General features: G+C 39.9%; 4 protein-coding genes across 5 annotated transcripts; 1 reads left to right on the top strand and 3 right to left on the bottom strand.

Annotated features, from left to right (window-relative positions):
- Positions 1–1517: 1517 nt before the first annotated feature.
- LOC148155433 (cobalamin binding intrinsic factor-like) lies at positions 1518–3192 on the top strand. The gene is made up of 4 exons (XM_088012586.1): positions 1518–2012; positions 2086–2227; positions 2353–2486; positions 2763–3192. Exons 1-4 carry the CDS (start codon positions 1874–1876, stop codon positions 2840–2842), a joined length of 495 nt encoding a protein of 164 aa, XP_087868712.1. The 5' UTR covers positions 1518–1873; the 3' UTR covers positions 2843–3192.
- Positions 3193–3396: 204 nt separating this feature from the next.
- Positions 3397–5436, bottom strand: LOC106915751 (C4b-binding protein). Of its 2 annotated transcripts, none has more exons than XM_088012585.1 (4): positions 4196–5054; positions 3936–4103; positions 3652–3852; positions 3397–3536 (listed from the first exon to the last, which is right to left on the bottom strand). In XM_088012585.1, the coding sequence occupies exons 1-4, from the start codon at positions 4380–4382 to the stop codon at positions 3523–3525; spliced, it is 570 nt and encodes a 189-aa protein (XP_087868711.1). In that variant the 5' UTR covers positions 4383–5054; the 3' UTR covers positions 3397–3522. The 2 variants fall into 2 exon arrangements, with proteins under 2 accessions (XP_087868711.1, XP_014839057.2); XM_014983571.2 differs by lacking the exon at positions 3397–3536 and adding an exon at positions 5302–5436 and having other exon boundaries at positions 3632–3852; positions 4196–4360.
- A 308-nt stretch (positions 5437–5744) lies between these two features.
- hinfp (histone H4 transcription factor) lies at positions 5745–10603 on the bottom strand. Its single transcript, XM_014983570.2, has 9 exons — positions 10138–10603; positions 9818–10044; positions 8939–9050; positions 8703–8855; positions 8515–8592; positions 8290–8410; positions 8062–8200; positions 7847–7971; positions 5745–7263 (listed from the first exon to the last, which is right to left on the bottom strand). The coding sequence occupies exons 1-9, from the start codon at positions 10277–10279 to the stop codon at positions 6915–6917; spliced, it is 1446 nt and encodes a 481-aa protein (XP_014839056.2). The 5' UTR covers positions 10280–10603; the 3' UTR covers positions 5745–6914.
- A 200-nt stretch (positions 10604–10803) lies between these two features.
- dpagt1 (dolichyl-phosphate (UDP-N-acetylglucosamine) N-acetylglucosaminephosphotransferase 1 (GlcNAc-1-P transferase)) lies at positions 10804–17122 on the bottom strand. The gene is made up of 9 exons (XM_014983565.2): positions 16668–17122; positions 16466–16586; positions 14965–15178; positions 14485–14631; positions 14187–14271; positions 13917–14105; positions 12588–12675; positions 12109–12264; positions 10804–11596 (listed from the first exon to the last, which is right to left on the bottom strand). The coding sequence occupies exons 1-9, from the start codon at positions 16820–16822 to the stop codon at positions 11531–11533; spliced, it is 1221 nt and encodes a 406-aa protein (XP_014839051.2). The 5' UTR covers positions 16823–17122; the 3' UTR covers positions 10804–11530.
- Between the last annotated feature and the right edge of the window lie 440 nt (positions 17123–17562).

Here is a 17562-nt window from a genome sequence, read left to right as displayed (position 1 = left end):
GATGGATTACGGTTCGCTACATGCTGACAGTCGGAGTAAACATGAGGGAGGTTTTGGTCTGTCTCTTTAAAGGCCGCACCTGCGCAGCTGCCTGGTGCTGATGCTGCAGTGCCCGGGTTATTTTCGGTAAAATAGCCGGGGTTACTCGCGTTCAAGCGGGCCCTACACGCCTTACATCACCCCTGAGAGGAAATCGAGCCCATTTTTAGCCAATCGCACCTGCTTCTTAATCAGACTAATTTAAAAACGAGCTCCCAGGTCGCTTCGTGAACACTTTGAGTCCTCCAACCCATCTCGCTCTCTTTAAAGCTGCTATTATCAAAGATTCTTCTTACACAACCACTCACAAAGGTATCCTTACTTTTTTTTTTTTTTTTACATTTTTGCCTCATTTACACAAACGTTACTTTACTGGGATTTTATGTCTTAAACAAATTCAATTCAGGTTATTTATAGCGCCAATTGAAAACAAATGTCACCTCAGGACACTTTGCAAGAAAAATGCAATCATACGACAAAATAACATTAAGCTGAATATATTAGTATTTGATTCTATCAAGCAGTGCAGGCAAATTCAGTTCTGATTAATGCAAATTGATAAAAAGTTATCTATAATGGATGGAAGCAGATCTGGTGGAAAGACTTTGCAGCAATCTGGAACATTATTTTCCTTTTTTTTTTTTACAAATAAAATTATATAAATCTGGGCATTCATTTGTATTCAACCCCACCTTATACTGCGTTTACAGCTACAAGTCTTCTGGGGGCATGTCTCTACCAACTTTACCCATCCAGGAAGGTTTTGCACATTCTTATTTTCAAAAATAACCCCAAATCAGTAAGATTAGATAAATAACATCTATGAACATCAGTTTTTAAGCCTTACCACATATTCTATGAGGGTTTTAGGGTTATCAATAAGTGGCTCAGTCTAATGAATGGATGTGCTCTGATCTAAATCGTTCCTCTGGCTGTTTATGCAGGATTGTTGACCTGCTGGAAGGAAAATCTCCACCCCAGCCTCAAGTCTTTCACAACATCCCCACATCAACTCTGACCAGTTTTGATGTGACTACCAAAAATAACGACGCTGCCACCAATATGTGTCACTTTGGTGATAGAAAGTGACTGATGCACATTGTCTGTTTGGTGACCTTTCATGCAGGTCGGCAAATTTTAATCTGCTCTCTTTTACTGCGAGGTATCAAAGCAAAGGGAGGTAAATCTAAGAGCAAGCCAAACCTTTTAGATTTTTATTTACAAAAAACAAAAAGAATTGAATACCATGTCTAATTATTAACTTCACTTTACATTTATGCGATGCTTTGTTTACGTTACAAACAAAAGGTGAAACAAATGAAAGTGCAAGTCACTGTAGACTGGAACAGATCGCACTAATGGCGAGTTTTCTCTTCTTCAGCCTTTATGTAAAAGGAAAAGAGTAAAGTGGTGTTTTTGTTTTAAAGCTCCATAAATAGGCTGACTGGGATACAAACTTTTTTTATAAGAAATTCCTTGCTTGCACACAGAAACATTTTCCGTCTATTAACCTCTCGAGGAGAACAAGATGGTGTTTATTACCTTTATCAAAGAACGAGGTAAAGTGTTTACATAGATTATCTGAAACCTTTGTTGTTATTCTTGGAACTGGATGACAAAAGAAATCAATCTCATGGCTGATTGTTAATCTAATCATTAACAATTACTCTTTTCTTAATATTAACATTATCAGTGACTGACAGCTATGTGAGATAACAGCACAGGTGCTGGTTTTCTTTTCATGATCTCTCATGTGGGCATTTAAAATTAGAACAAAAGATGGCTTTGTAAAGTGGCAGTGGGAGGAAGGTTGTGAAATTTTATCTGCCAATAAATGAGGGCTTGGTCTTCTATAAATACTGATGTGAAGCCTGGAGGAGAAACATCACACAGGATGGCTCCAAGACCTGCTGCTCTGCTCTCAGTGAGCTTTCTCCTCCTGCTGCTGCCACATGAAGCGATCGCAAACCAAGGTATGCTGGTGAGAATGTATTTAGCCCATAGAGGTATGAGATATGCTATGCATCAGTGTCAATTCCTGTGCAGGTTTGACCTCCCTTCCGATCAGGCTGACTGTGGAGAATGACCTCTCCAACACGGCTCCCGAGTCGTTTTCCAGCTCCGTGGTGGAAGGGGGTGTTCTGTTCGGAGCTCTGTCGAGACTCCAGGAGACTCAGCCGGACTTCAAGTAAGACCCCAGATGAAATCCTCCCACCACCAAGTGGTCTTTTCATCTCGGAAACCCGGCATTTATTTAAAGCCGTGGCCCATTTCTGCTTGTAACAACCGGCCCTCGCCTTCCTGTGTCGGCAGGTTCACGGTGAAGGTGGATCCAAACTTTGGCTTGTTTCTAGAGAGCGTGAACGGAGTGGCTGGAGATGAAAACGAGCAGACCTACTGGGAGATCCTTACTGAAAACTCTGGAGAGTACACCAGACTGGATGTGGGTGAGTTTCCTCCCTGGAGACTCAGCAAAAACAGATCCGAGGGGGATCTAATGAGCTTTAATGAATCAGGAGGATAGCTTGTTCTTTTACTTATTGTTAATTGTGCTGTGCAGAGAAATAATCCAAAACTGTTGGGAAAAGCAGTTTTCCTAAGCCGTTTCAGTGAAATTATACATGTTGTTGAAATAAAAAACTTCTCCTGTGCTGTTGTAGAAAGAAAAAAAATGTGTCTGGAAACAAACAGATAACATCCTCATCTTCTGTCTGCTTTCACAGGAATCGGCTGCTACACTCCTAAAGCAGACGAGCATATCGTCCTGAAGTTCAGAACCTGGAAATCCACCACAGAGGAGTGATTTGCTGTAACTCATCTGGATCACATGCAGCGGAGAAGAAGCAATCTATCATCCACATGATTGGGTCTAGATTAAAATATTGCTTCCATTTCTCTTTGTGCAATGTGAGATAACAAAAGCAACAGCAACACCTAGTGGTGTCTAGCAGAAAAGTCATTCTTTAAAGGAAAATATCCAAACTGTGTGCAGGAAAATATAAAGATATGAGAAAATATTAAACAAATTTGCTGAATTTTATCTAGAATGAATTTATGAAAGTGTCATCAGCAAAAGGAAAATGGCAATAAACTTTCCACACAAATGATTTAATTGATGTAAATAAATATACTTTACAAATATAATTCCAAAAATGTTTTTCACAATGAATTATTAAAAAGCACACAACATTGTAGTAACCATGAAGACCATTTTTTAAACAAGGTTTACAATAGACATCTGACTGCAGATCTGCCTTTTGTAACAAGATTAGTGTTTTAGCTCCTTGCAGGACAGATGGACTGAGAGGCGGAGCAGCGGAGTACACAAGCAAACACACATCTTATAGTTTTAATCCTCTGGTATCAACCTAATTCTAAGAAAGTAAAGGAAAAATGCTGAAAACATCTGTTCATATTTTCTTATTTTACCGACGTGTCCATGGAACTGGATGAAGACTTTCACTTCGTTGTCTGACGTCAGGATTAGCCTGCAGTTGCTAAAAATACACATACCAAAAAAAAAGAGCATGAACGTTTATCAAAGAAATAATGCAGCACATTCAGATCTGATTGTGCAGAGAAAACAGACTGACTATATCAAGCGTTCCTCACCACATGATAAGGAGCAGTCACAAATACACGGGACGCACTGCGTGAAGAACCTCTTCCAGCCCGTCTCCTTCTTCTTACAGTTGTTCATCAGCGAGCAGCCCAGTTTGGGAGGGCCGAAGTAGCTCTTATTCTCACAGGTGGAGTCACAGGTGCCGTTCAGTTCGCTCTCCCTGACTTCAATGCTCCCGCGCTGACACATCCCTAGCAGGCGGACGGGATCTCAGCAGGACTGTTTGGTTGAAGACTTTTCTGATTTACGCCACCGTATTTTATCGTTTACTCACTGAGACAGACGGGTTTCGGGGTCCACAGGCCATTGGACTGGCATGACCTGGTGGGGGTTCCCAGCAGGATGAAGCCAGAGCGACAAGCGTACCTCACCACAGAGCCCACCCACCAGTCGTTACCGTAAACCACTCCGTTATAGTCCGCATCAGGCCTGCCGCAGTTCACTGACACGTGAAGAGAACCAAAATGAAGACAGTATGCCATGATTTATTTTTTTATTTTTTTATGGAGAATGAAAGAGTCGACACTGACTGACCTCTGCAGAGAGACTTGTAGCCGAGCCAGCAGCAGCTGGAGTCGCCACAAGGGTCTTTCCTGAGCTCCTGGTGACGGGCCTTACACCCTCCTAAACACAGCGGCGCTGACCCGGACCAGTAGGTGTCATCCATGAGGTCCGGCTGGGGAATCCATTCTGTCTCACCTGTAGTAAAAACATTTTGCATCTGCTAATCTGAGCACAATGTATACACAGTTATCTGTGAGAATAATTCACCAAGAATATTTTTGATCAAATAAACTGAGGAAAATCTTATTTTATAACCAAGTTAGAACATTAAGAAGCTCATAAGAAGATGGGTTTTGTGTTCCAGAGATGAAGGATTTTTGGTGTAAAATGTGTGCATAAACCCCAGACAAAGAGCAAAAGAGCATCATTATTTATGGTGAATAAAATCCTGTATCAGCATGGACTGAATTCAGGAAGGAAGAAGCCATTACTTTAACAGGGACATAAAAAGCCGGATTACAGTTTGTAAATGCACTTGGGACCAGTACCTTAACCTTTGGAGACGTGTAAGCGAGCTGAAATGTTTGTCCAGATTGTTCATCGTTACTTTTGGAGAAACAGGCTTGAATACCAGAGACAGAAAAACCCAGCTGTGAAGTACGGCGGTAGTAGCATCCTGTGGTTTGGGTGGTGCATTTCATGAAATCCTCATGATACCATCTCCTCATGGTATCATGAGGAAACAACTTTATGAAAATATATTGATGCAATATATCAAGACAACAATGAAGAAGTTAAGCTTGACAGGACAGTGGCCATACTGTAATTATGCAAAATCATGCAAAAAATAATTAAAAAGTGGCCAATGACAATGTTTTGGAGTGGCCATCAGAAAGCTTTAATGTCAGGTTCACAGAGAATTTGTGGTCAGAACTGTAAAAATGTGTCAGTATGGTGGCCTACAAACCTTTAAAATCTATGTATTTTTAGTCAATCCTAAAATACTATGTTGCTTTAAAAACTGGTTACTTTTTATGAGAATTTAAGATCTACTCCTGCACATAACATGAGTGACAAATAGATTTTTTTCTAGTTAGAAGAAGAAGAAGGAAAAAAAGAGAGAGCAGACACCTTACCGCTAACTTCCAGCTCTCCAATCCACTCGGGCGCCTGAGAAATCCCTTTATGGAAGGACCAAAGCAGGAATAATGAGAGCACATTCAACAACATGGAGCCCATCTTCTGATTCCATTACTCGCTGTAGAAAACTTGCAGATAAATGGGAGAACTGGCCAGTAAAATCATCCTAAAAGAAGCACAAAACAATGTAAGAGTAAAGGAACGATAGTAGAGCTGCGTTCACTACAGAACGAGGAAGTTAAGTCATAAGCCAGGCTCTGAGTGCTTCTTAATCTTCTACACACGGCTAATGCTGTGTCCTCTATTGAGGTGGGACTGGATCTAATGGCAAAGTTTTGATTCACCTGACTGAACTTTACTCCGTCTGGAAAACGTAAGACGACGAAAAGGGCAGAATAGTCAGAAAGTGAACGTAAAGGATAAAAGTTAACCTCAACTGGATATCGCAGTCATTCCTTTATTCGTTTTGTGAGCAAATTAAATTAGTTTTGTCTTCTAAATGACGAACCAATCAGACTTGTCTTCATTTCATAAATCATGTGCACAGAGTATTTTTATTAAAACTAGTAAAACTTATTTAGTCATGAAAATTAAAAACATCACAAAAAGGCTGTAATAAACATATACTTAATATTATCATAATGCAGACATAGAAATTCCTGATAATGTTGCATGTAACATTAATACTTTATCGTAGCAGCAAAAGGTTATTAATTTTGAAAAATCTAACCAGGAATTAAAGCACAGAATAGAAATGAAATTGAAGGAACTACATTTGGGGGAAAAAAAATCAAATGTAACTATTAACAAAAACACTTGCAGCACAATTTAAGTACCCATCAGTCCACTTAAATGTATTTGAAGTATTTTTTCAAAGAGTTGTCCTATTGGTAAAATTAGTTTGTTCACACAACTGAGTGATAAAAATCAGTGATAAAACTGGTCTTGTTACACTTTTAAACCTTTAAAGCTGCAGTGTTTATTAACAGTCAGAAGGGGGCAGTGCAATAAAGGACCAGGGGAATCATTGCCTTAAAAATTCATATTTACAACAATCAAATCCTGAATGACTGGTGTAAGCTCTGCAGCAAGATTCAATATAAACTCCAATTACATCCAGCTCAGGTAAATCACAAATTTTATAAAGTAGAGATAGATTTAGTAATCCTGCAATGCTAATTAGGAAAACAACTGTTTTCTGATGATTGTGTGTCACACTTCCAGAAGATTTACCAGAATTAAACATTAACTCAGCTGAAAACAATAGAAAGAAACTACATTCATGTTAGCAAGTGCATGTTTTTGAGAACAAATAGAAACAAACACAATAAAAAAAAAAAAGGTCTTTATTCAAACTGACCAAACATCAAGTATTTTCTCATGACTCAAAGTATGTGAGTCAAAACCAAGCTTGGTTTCCTCTCTTTACTTCAGTGATTTAGCTTTAAAGGCTGTGGTTTATATGTCAGAGCAAAGTCTTGATATATTACTGAATAAATAAAAATTGTCTAATTACCGGTAAAAATGATCTTCGATAACGAATGCGTCACATGATACGGTTTGAGTTGCCTCAAACAGGCATTCAGTTATCCCGTTTTAGAACCAGTGGTCAGTCCACCTGCATGCCTTGCTGCTGGGCAGCACCCTGGAGCTGCAGTATGACCGAGTCCTCGTCCCCCGTTAGGACGTACAGCATGTCCTCCACCTGACCGCCTTCTTCCGTTCTCGTCGGGGTTTCCTCAGTCCTCTGCTCCTCCAGCAGAACCCCTGTGAGCTGCACCTGCACCTGTGATGCAGCAGCAGCAGCAGCTGCCTGTGCTGCAGGGTCGTCCTCCAGCTCCTGACCGTCATCCTCCGCCGACTTCTTCTGCTTTTCCCTCATCAGCTGCTCCGTCAGCTCCACGCTCTCGTAGCGAATCAGCTGCAGCCGCATGAAGCCGTCCTCGTGCTCTTTGTACCTGATAGGTTGATTAGAGCTAATCAGAAAACCACAACTGTATCCACAAAACACTATTTAATACAACTGTGTTAATCATTTATCCTGAAAGGTTATTATGATTTTCATTAATGATGTTAAAAACCAAACTGGCATTCTTAGGAATGTTATTTTTTACTAGATTCTTCACTGTTTCACAAAAGCATCAATAAACATCAGAAATTTTGATGTATTTCGTATCGCTCTCGTCTACTTTTAAATTAATTGTATCTAAAGTCTAAAGCATTATTTGGTTCAATAAGAAAATCACAAGTCTGGACTTTAAAAAAAATTGATGGTCAGCCTCTCTCCATCAAATCTAACTTTGGGGGATTTTATAAACATGAACAGACAAAATATTTTGACTCTGAATGAATTTATTGTAAAAAGCTTAAGCTGCTTGACAACCATACAACCTTTTGCTTCTGATTCACAATTTTCAACTATTTTGTGTTTTTCTATCGCATAAAATCCTAACACAACAACAAACGAGTCAAAATGTGAAAACGTTCAAAGGGGATAAATACTTCCAAAGCAATGGTGATCTCCTTAAACTGGACACATACCTGAACCTGGGGTGTCCTGACGGCCATTTGAACTGATGCTTTTTGTGGAGATGCACTGTCAGGCTGTTGCCTCTGGTGAAACATTGGCCGCACACGTGACATTTGTAGCGAGCTGTAAAAGTCCCCTGATTACGGTAAAACAAAAGCGAAGAATTTTACTTGGCTTTTCAGGTGGGACAGATGAAATCCGCTCCTGCCGTTTCATCGGCGCTCACCTCGTGCTCCTTCTGGTGGTGAATCTTCATGGTGCCGGGTGTACGAGACGTGAAGCCACACCCGGGAACGTCGCAGCGGAACGCCGGATCGATGCTGTGGGTGTCCAGGTGTTTACGCAGGTCGATCAGATTCTTACAGCTACAAAACGCAAACAGGAGAAAGCTCTGAAACCCCGTTCATGAGGACGATCTCGGGTTGCACGGTCGCAGCTGGAGAAGACAACGCACCTGTATTCACAATACTCGCAGCTGTACGGCTTCTCGTTGCTGTGGCGGAACTTGATGTGGCTGCGCAGCGACGAGGGCGACGGGCACGTCATGTCGCACAGAGGGCATTTGTAGTGGCTCACTGTTGAAACATATGAAACCCCATCTAGCGTTTCTTCGCTCTCAAAACAAGACCATTCAGATGAACGAGTGCCTGAAGCTCCAACTGTTGAGGTAGAAACTGACCGTGGGTTCTCATGTGGTCTCTGAGGAGTCGCTCTGTTGCAAAACGTTTGGAGCAGTGAGAACACTGGAACCTCTGACCTGCACGACACACACACACACACACACACACAAACACACCCGGCACCAATTCAATGCAAGCCCAAGAATGTTTTAACAATGTACTTTGACATTACTCTGACTGGCTCTACCTTCCATGGCGTTCTGTCGAATGATGTGGTCGAAGAACTTGGTGTTGTTTGCGTACATCCCGCCGCAGCCTGGACACGCCACCACCTTCTCCTGTGTGTGGCTGCGCAGGTGCTCCCGCAGCTTGGGGCGACCTTTAGCGGTAGCTTCGCAGTCTGGAAAAATAACGAGGCGGGCAAAACGGGAGTGAAGCAATCAGCAACACACGCCTCTGTATTTCACTCTGATAAATAAATACCTTTCCATCCACAGCGTATGGGGAACTCCCATTCACCTGTCGGTATTTCTATGGACAGGGTATGCATTTCGACGTGACGGTAGAACCACTCCGGGTTTTCGTACGGAGCTTGCTGTAGCAGATGTGGACAGAAGAAAGAAGCCAACATGTATTTATGTATATGTATCAATAAAATTCAACATGCAATGGCGCAATACAATAAAAAAGGAAAGTTTTGTCGTTAAAGCCCGCACTTGAATTTGATTGACAAGCTTTGGAATGGCTTTAAGAATAGGCTGATTATTGTTGAAGCAATCCAGTGTGGATGAAATAAAACAGTTCTGGAAGGAAAAGTGAAACAAAATGACTCCACAGAGAGATAAAAGACTTATTGCCCTTAATCAAAAGTACCTGAAGGGACTCCTTACACTCTGATGCCACATCCCGTTATCCCCCCTTCAGTCAGGCTGGTTTTATATAGCATTTTTCACTAAACTAATTAAGTTATGCTGTGAAATCAACTTCTTGTAATTTACTCCGTTTAAGTGTGTTATTAAAATGTATTTGATGATCTGGAGAACTTAAGTGTGACAAGTGAAAGAAAAATAAATCTTCAAATTACTGAATATGCATAAGATAGATGGATGGACCGGAACTTATAATCTTGGATAGGTGGTGGAAGATGAATCCTCAACTCTAACCAAGCAGATGGCCAGTGAATGAACGTGTTTAAATATAGAGTGGCTGAAGGAAAACGGATAAGATTCAATCTTGAATCCTGTGGATGTCGTAAAATCCCAGAAGCCTTTGCAGTCCACTCCTCTTAGCTGCATTCAAATTAATCTCAAACCCAATCTGCTAATAAGGTTAAAAAGATCCAGGGTGCGATTTAGTTCCTACCTCACACTCTTCCCAAAGACAGACAAAATTGTCCGGGATGTCAGGGATGATGTTGCGGTTGTGGTAGGCGATGGAGCAGCTGCCCAGTTCTGGTTGTGCGTCCAGGGCCTGCTGCCCCAGCTGCTTCAGCTTCGTGTGGTAGCAGTGGAACAGGAGGTGGCGCCGCAGCTCCTCAGGGCCATCCACCGAGCAGAAGCCACAGTCTCTCCAGAGACAGTTTCTCTCCCCTGCACAACAAAATATATATATCAATATATATATATATATTTTGCTTCACAGCTTTAAAGAGTTGGAAACAAGCCCCTCTGAACTGAACCCACCTTCTGCCTCCTCCTCTTCCTCAGTGAGATGAGCTTCAGCGTGCTTGCAGAAGTTTTCCATCTGGCTGAACGATTCTCCACACGAAGCCCACTCACACTCCACCTTTAGGGGTTTCTTCTGTGCGCGTTTGTTCGGTGCCATCGCTATATAAACCGGAGCTGGCTCTAATATTGTTTTCGTCTCGCTTGCATGTGTTTCTAAGTGACCACCATTATTATTACCCTGTCATCTGGGAGCTAGCTGTCACAGAGGAAAGCAAGTCTGAGACATTCAGCACTGCGCAGTCCACCCGGGACAGAACCCACGGGTTAATATGACACGGTAAAGAACAGCTTGTTAGAGGTGTTCATTCATTTGACTGTAAACTGCTCCGAGGACAGAGCTGAAGTTGATGATCGGGCTGCAGACACTTTCCCGCGGAGCTCCAGCAACAGCCGGAAACAGCTCCGTTGTAAAGAGGAAGTGCAACAAAATGTTTCGGGTGAAACAAAAAATCTCAGAATTCTGAGATTAAAGTCAGAATTCTGACTTTTTTTTCTCAGAATTCTGACTCTACACAACAGTAGGTTAACTACAACAAAAACAGTATTCTTGTGTGCTGCAGCATATTTTGAATGGATAAAATAAACACATTCCAAATAATAAAGAAAGCGCATCTCTAAAAATAATTTCAGATTTTTTTTATTTCAGATTTCTTCACTCAATTCCAAAAATTAAACAGTGCCTTAGTTGAAATTACATTCTCAAGTGCCAGTCAACTTGATAACTTTCCTCCATAAAGTTTTACTTTCAGAACAATCCCATCACTATCATCATGTGATGATAGTGCAGTTAATGCACTATCATGCAATATTATAATGCAGTTAATGCATTCTAATATGCCTTCTGTTTACCTCGGCCCAACCGGTATTTTCATTATAGTGTCGCTTCCTTATATGTAACTGCATTTGTTCACATTAACAATTCTGTCTGAAACGGTTCAGAACAAAATAGAAAAACAAAACAAAACAAAAAACAAGCATTAACCTCTAATTCACAATGTATGGGAATTTTCCTCCTCTACGTTTGTATTAACAGCAGATCCACTATGATGCATAATGGACATACATGTTGGAAAATTTGGTCATAATTGCTCACAAGTTTAGGTGAAGAAAGTTGACACCTCGTTGCACATTTTTTTTCTCTAAAAAAAAGAAAAAGTACAAATATATACTCTCCAGATTTTTTTGCAATAAATTAAGCAACCAGTTGTATTTCCTGTTGGGATTCATTCCTGCTGTTGATAGCTTCTAACTTAGCGTTTCGGCTTTCCTGCAGGTGGAAAAATGACAGGCACAAGCCTGCAAGGTATTTCCACAAGGTGAGTTTTTCTCAGTTTTAACAGAGAGGTGTCTAGACGTCATAGAAGAGACGCACCAGATGATAACGAATCCCAAAAGCCAGTGCGCTGCCCATCACCTGAGGAGAAGACAGAATTCAAAATTAGTTCAAAACTGTTTTACTCTGAAAGTTTCCCAGCTACATCGCCATTCACATTTTGTCATATTTTATTGGGGCACAAAAAATAATATAAGCGCATTGAAAGGAATTTATAGCTTTATTTGCTTATTTAAAAAATATTAAAAATATTGAAAAGTGTGGCATGCACCTACACATAGCAGGGAAAAAAGAAGTCATTTTTGATGGCTATTCACAGTTGCTCTATCCAATCTGACTGAGCTTCAGTCACTTCTTAGGAAATAGTAATTGCAGTGAAAAGTTGTTCTACGAAATAATCACTCAAATTTAAAAACAAATGCAGAGAACGACACTTCAGATTTTTATATGTAAGGGTATAAAGAAAATTTGCAGAATTATTTTAGAATTATGCACTACTTTGTGTTAATCTATCGCAGAAAACCTGGATACAATACAAAATACACAAAATGTGGAACGGTTAAACAGAAATGAAAACTGTTGCAAGCCTCCACCTGTATGATGAGCATGACGACTGTTAGGTTTCTCTCGTGGATTTGCCCGAAGAATTTCAGTACGAGGTTTATTAAAGTCATGTTGTTGCACTCGATGAAGTCTCCATCTCCGTCCTGGCCTCGCCGCACCTCCAGCACCCTTAATAACTCTGCCACCTGTCGATACAATAAATGACATTTGAACACAATTCAGAAGCTGCCACTGCCTCGCCTTCAGGTGCATGTCTGACTACATGAGTAAATGTCAGTACATGCAGGTAATCAGATCTCTGGATTGCACTCCATGTTTCTGATTAAACTAAATCCAGCCATGCATTACATTCAAATAATACGCTGTCGCTACTTTCAAGCAGTCTGTGTTTGGAGGGTAAAAACAACTACTGTTCAAGTATTTGAGTGGCCCATCTCCTTGAGCAGTAGGAAATGACAGCAGAGGATCTAGCTGTTGTTAGGAGATTTAAATGTAAGTTAAGTTTTACCTGCAGAATGAGTAATCCCAGTTGGGAGAGATCTTTCTTTTTAAATTTAGAGTAGCTCATTCCCAGTTTTCCAGTGTCTGGATCCAGCCTTTCATTGAAAAAAGGAGCAGTTAGAAAAAACAAATGTCACCATGTACAAAACTATCCTTGAGTCAAGAGATTTCACCATGTCAAAAATGTTTTTGGATCAAAACATAACTTAAGCAAAAAGAAAAAAAGAGGACAAAGCAATGTTGTGTTCACACATGAAAGAAAGAAAACAACCAGATGTAAAAAAATAAATAAATAAAAATACTTAGGTACTTCATGGCCAGCAGTGAGTTGAACTAATTTGGGTCCAAGTAATTTATTTGAATTTATTTAAATTGACAAAGATACACATTTAACAACAATGATTTTAAATTATTAAAGATCTATTAGATAAAATTATAGTGCATTTTCACATTATGTGCAATGTGTTCAGAATAATTTGAAGTAGTCTGTCAAGCTTTGTCTTTAAGACAAAGGCAAAATTCAAGCAAATGCTTGACAACCAAAGAGTATTTTACAGCACCCCACTGTTGATGAATATGTGTTAAAAGTCTTAAAATAAATTCAGCTTTGATTGCAATAGCATGACTAATGCTGCACATTTTCTGTGTTGATAATTATAATTTTGTTTATAACTATGAACGGTGTTGTATACATGGGACAGAGACAAGTTGTGTTTTCTGACAAATTGCAAAATAAAAAATAAAAAAAAATAGCTAAAACAACTAAACCTTTTCAGCATTTATTTTTGTCTTGAGTTAGGTCCACCTGATTTGTTAATGATTAATACGTCTGCGTTATGTGCCAAAAAATGGTCAATAACAAGGACAAGAGAAAGTTAGAAGAAAATGTCTATTGAAGAAAATAAAACTTAAATTCACTTTCATGCAAACTAGCATACAATAACAAAGCATTAAGGTGTCTCCAATAAGGTAAGGTAAGGTAATTTTATTTATATAGCACATTTTCAGCAACAAGGCAATTCAAAGTGCTTTACATGAATTAACAGGAAATACAAACAAATAACAAACCAAAGGAAAGAGCACAAAAAAGAGGAAAGGACACATTAGGGCAAAGGCAACATTCAGACAAAACAAAGGGCAAAACAAAGACATGAGAGAAGGCGGTGGCGTCAAAGGGCCATGAAACCACGTTGCTCAGCCTCCCGGCAAAGTCCGATAGAGGTGTTGTTATCGAGGAATGTCCTTGGGAACGCTCAGGTCCACAGCTTCATGGATACAGGAAGACAAACATGCCCAGAAGACAAAACCTATATTGGATTAATGACGAGTGATTTACCTGGGGAGCCTGTGTCTGGGACAGGGGATGATGTGGAAAAGCTGAGGTAACGAGTAGATGAAGTTGACCACTTGAGGAATGAAGAACAGCAGCATGGTCTTACTGAAGTGTCCCAGGATGCCAACAACAGCGAAGGTCATCCCGGCAAAGTAGCAGAAAGTGTCTCCCACAAACACAGACGAGGGATACCTGCGTCAACGCAGGTTTCGGTAAGCTAGGTGCCAGTTTGCATTGTCGAACACAGAAAATAGTGTTTTGCGTTTAACTCACCAGTTGTGGTAAAAAAGTGCTAATGTGGTGAAGAAGAAAGGGATCATGAAGTAGAGAGAGAAGACGTGGTCATCCCGGTAATCCCCTGTTTTTATAAAAGCACAGCAGAGAAAAAGAAAACATGCTGAGATACATGCAGGATGCAGATATTATGTCATAGAAGACTGTAGCATATGCAAAAACAAAAAAATCCTATAAAGCAACTCAGCTATTTCTAAAGCATGCTTGTTTTCTAAAATGTGTTAAACATCAAACATATGAGACGAATAAAAAAGAAAAAGGATCTACAGGCACTAACCACTGAGCTCCAGCAGGTTAAAGACGATGATGGAACCAGATATAAACAGGGCTTGACCCGATTCGATGCCGTTGATGCCTGCTAAGATGTTGATGGCATTTGTGCAGAACACTGCAAGCATCCCCATGTAGACGTAATAGAGGATACCTGCAGGACATGGAAAGACAATTGTTAGTTGTGCTTTTGGTAATATGTTTTAGGAACAAAAAATTGAATTACTACACCTCTATAAAGCAGAAAACAAGCAATGACTGCAAACGTAATTATAGCTTCTAAACTTTAGAACACTTTGACATATTTTATTGGATGGGTCTCAAAACAAAGCAAAACAAAAAACAGAACCGTGTCACAAAATGAGTATTCAACAAGGAAGTCTATATTTCAATATAGTTTTTTTTTTTTAGAATAAGTTACATAATTGATTCCAGAGAAATCTTGGGATTCCCCAGGTTCAAGCCAACAATGTTATAATCAACTTACCCAAATCTAAATGCATCCCAAGCAGTGCTCTGAAGGGCTTTGGCACCACTATGACAGTATTTCCAAAATTTGTGAAGTAGACCATGAGCAGCGGCAGAGAAGCCATGGTAGGAAGGAGGAGCTTGTGCCTCCAACGCAGGTTCAGCACGTCATCAGCAAAGCCCAAAAAGATCATGCAGCAGATGGCGAGAAGGGCACCAATCAGCTGCACAAACTGCTCAACCAAACACATGGAGAGAAACAAAACCGATCGGCAGCTGAGACAAATAAACTTTGCTGACCAAGTCTCTATAACATCCACTGAAGCTGGTTTCCTACCAATTGGTTGATTGGGAGTGGTGCCATTTTTTTGGTGGCAAAATCATGTTTTTCTGCCCAACCACCAAAACAAAAATCTGGCTGGAAGGTCAACTAGAACTGTGTTTCTCCAGCTTTAGAGCAACAAACTCCAGGTAGGTTTGGTGCAGCACAAAAAATGATTTGATTTCCTTGGTCAATTTAACCCCCAGAACTAACTCCTATAGAAAACTTGTACTGTGAGATGAAAATAAGATCATTGTCACTTCAAGCCTCTTGAAATACAATTAAAAAAAAGGAAAAGGGCTGTTCCACGAGCAAAAGTTTGTAGTACAGGAATACCGAATACTGGACCGATTCTTGCCGAATAAATATATTCAAATTAAAAGATAGATTGGTAACACTTTATTTGAAGGGGTGTGCATAAGACTGACATAAACATGACATGACACCTGTCATGAACATAAAGAAGTCTTTATGAATGTTTGACAGTTGTCTGTTAAAATTTAAAGTTTTAGAGCAACTTTTAATGCAAAGTTGCTCTAAATGTTGCATTGAAAGTCCATTAAAAATGCCAACTTTGCATTCAATTATCAGAATTTGCAAAATCATGCAAAGTTGGCACTTTTAATGGACTTTTAAAAGTGCTGGACAATATGGCTGAAAAGATTATCACAATATTAGAGTTTCATATCAGTCAATATCAACGACTGTTGAAAGCGATAATTATTGATTAGGTTTTTGTTTTAAATATCTGAAGTACTACCAAACTGGTGCCATGAACTCCCGTTTGAGCCACAGTTTTCCATCCATGCCATTGTTTACTCTAAAGCAGCTGTGGGGCAAAGTGGCAAAACCTGAAACTGCTGCTGTAACTGCCAGTTACTCAACTGGTTGTTGCTAGGTAACCAAAGTTGGGGGCAGGGGGTCTTGAAACTGATCATTACCCAGCAGATTGTTGCTGGGCAACCAAAGGGTGACTGAGTTAGATGATCCGACCAACTTTCCTCCGCCTACATCTCCCAGAATGCTGTGGGGTTCTGGAACATATCAGATACATTATCTCTTGATATTGATCAAGATATTTATTGTTACTGCTTTACTGTTCAGTCCTATTTCAAAGTTGTTTGTTTGTTTTGTTATTAAGAGTGCTCAAAAAAGTTGCCCACGTCTCTATGGGTTCCTCAGACACATGCATACCAACCTCGTCATGTGGGAAGCCCGTGCACTGATCGCCCACAAAGCAGCTGAGGAAAGGCACTGGGATGAAGCAGAAGAGGATGATGAGGAAAACTGTACCGCTGATTACTCCTTGAGACTCTGGGCTGCAAAGGTAAGAAGAGAAAGTGAGGTCCGGAGGTAACGCCACAGTGAATTAAGACTCAGCGTAGACGTTTCAGACTCACACTTTGTCTTTGTTTGTCTTGTTTAGGTCCATCCCGTAGAGTCTGGCTGAGATGAAATGATCTTTGAAGGCAGGGATGAGTTTGAGTGTGGCCATGCAGCCCAGAGCTGACATGAAACAGCTGATGACCAGCGGCAGGACGGGAACAGGTGACATATTTTCAGCCGTTCTTATCAATCTCACACATCAAATCGCGTCTCTACAGCAGCTAATCTCACAGTGAATCCTTCTACACGACTGACGAGGAAGCACCGGATGTTTTCACTGAAGTATCATCACGCTACGCTGTCATTTTTAACCAGAAAGCCACTTAGTGATTATGTCGCTAAGATAAAAAAAATAAAAACGCCATAAGTTACATTTGAAGCTCATATCATCTTTGATAAAGAGGCATTGAAATAGCAAGCTGGAAACTGCCTCTCTGAACTCCACGTCTGTTAACTGCTCAACCATTAAGTTTCGAACTTCACCAGACACTACTTCCGTTGAAACTTTTCAAAATAAAATTATTGAGTCTGGTTTTAGCCGTTTAGTTGGAATCACAAAGAAACTATAGTTAATTCATTTATGTTGTTTTATTAAACGCCTTAGTTGAATATATTTTACTTTTTAGGACATGTTTTTTTTTTAAGATTTTGACACATTCTTGTTTCTCTCAAGAAACATATTTTATTTTTATTTATAACTTCCTAAAAATGATAACACTGAATGTGTCTTGACTAACACGGAAATGTCATTTTCTTCTTCGCGTGATTCGTCTGTTAGAATAATAAAAGGATGCCACCTCTTGGCAAAAAGTAGAAATAAAATTATGTTTACATTTCGTCAAATAAATAGAAATGGCTATTTTTCCCCAAATCACTTTTGGCATTATTATTATTATTATTATTATTATT

Source organism: Poecilia mexicana, unplaced genomic scaffold, assembly GCF_051168715.1.
Source record: "Poecilia mexicana isolate PSO_F unplaced genomic scaffold, ASM5116871v1 scaffold_14, whole genome shotgun sequence".
Taxonomy (NCBI): Eukaryota; Metazoa; Chordata; class Actinopteri; order Cyprinodontiformes; family Poeciliidae; genus Poecilia; species Poecilia mexicana.
This window is presented reverse-complemented; position numbering and strand designations above follow the sequence as displayed.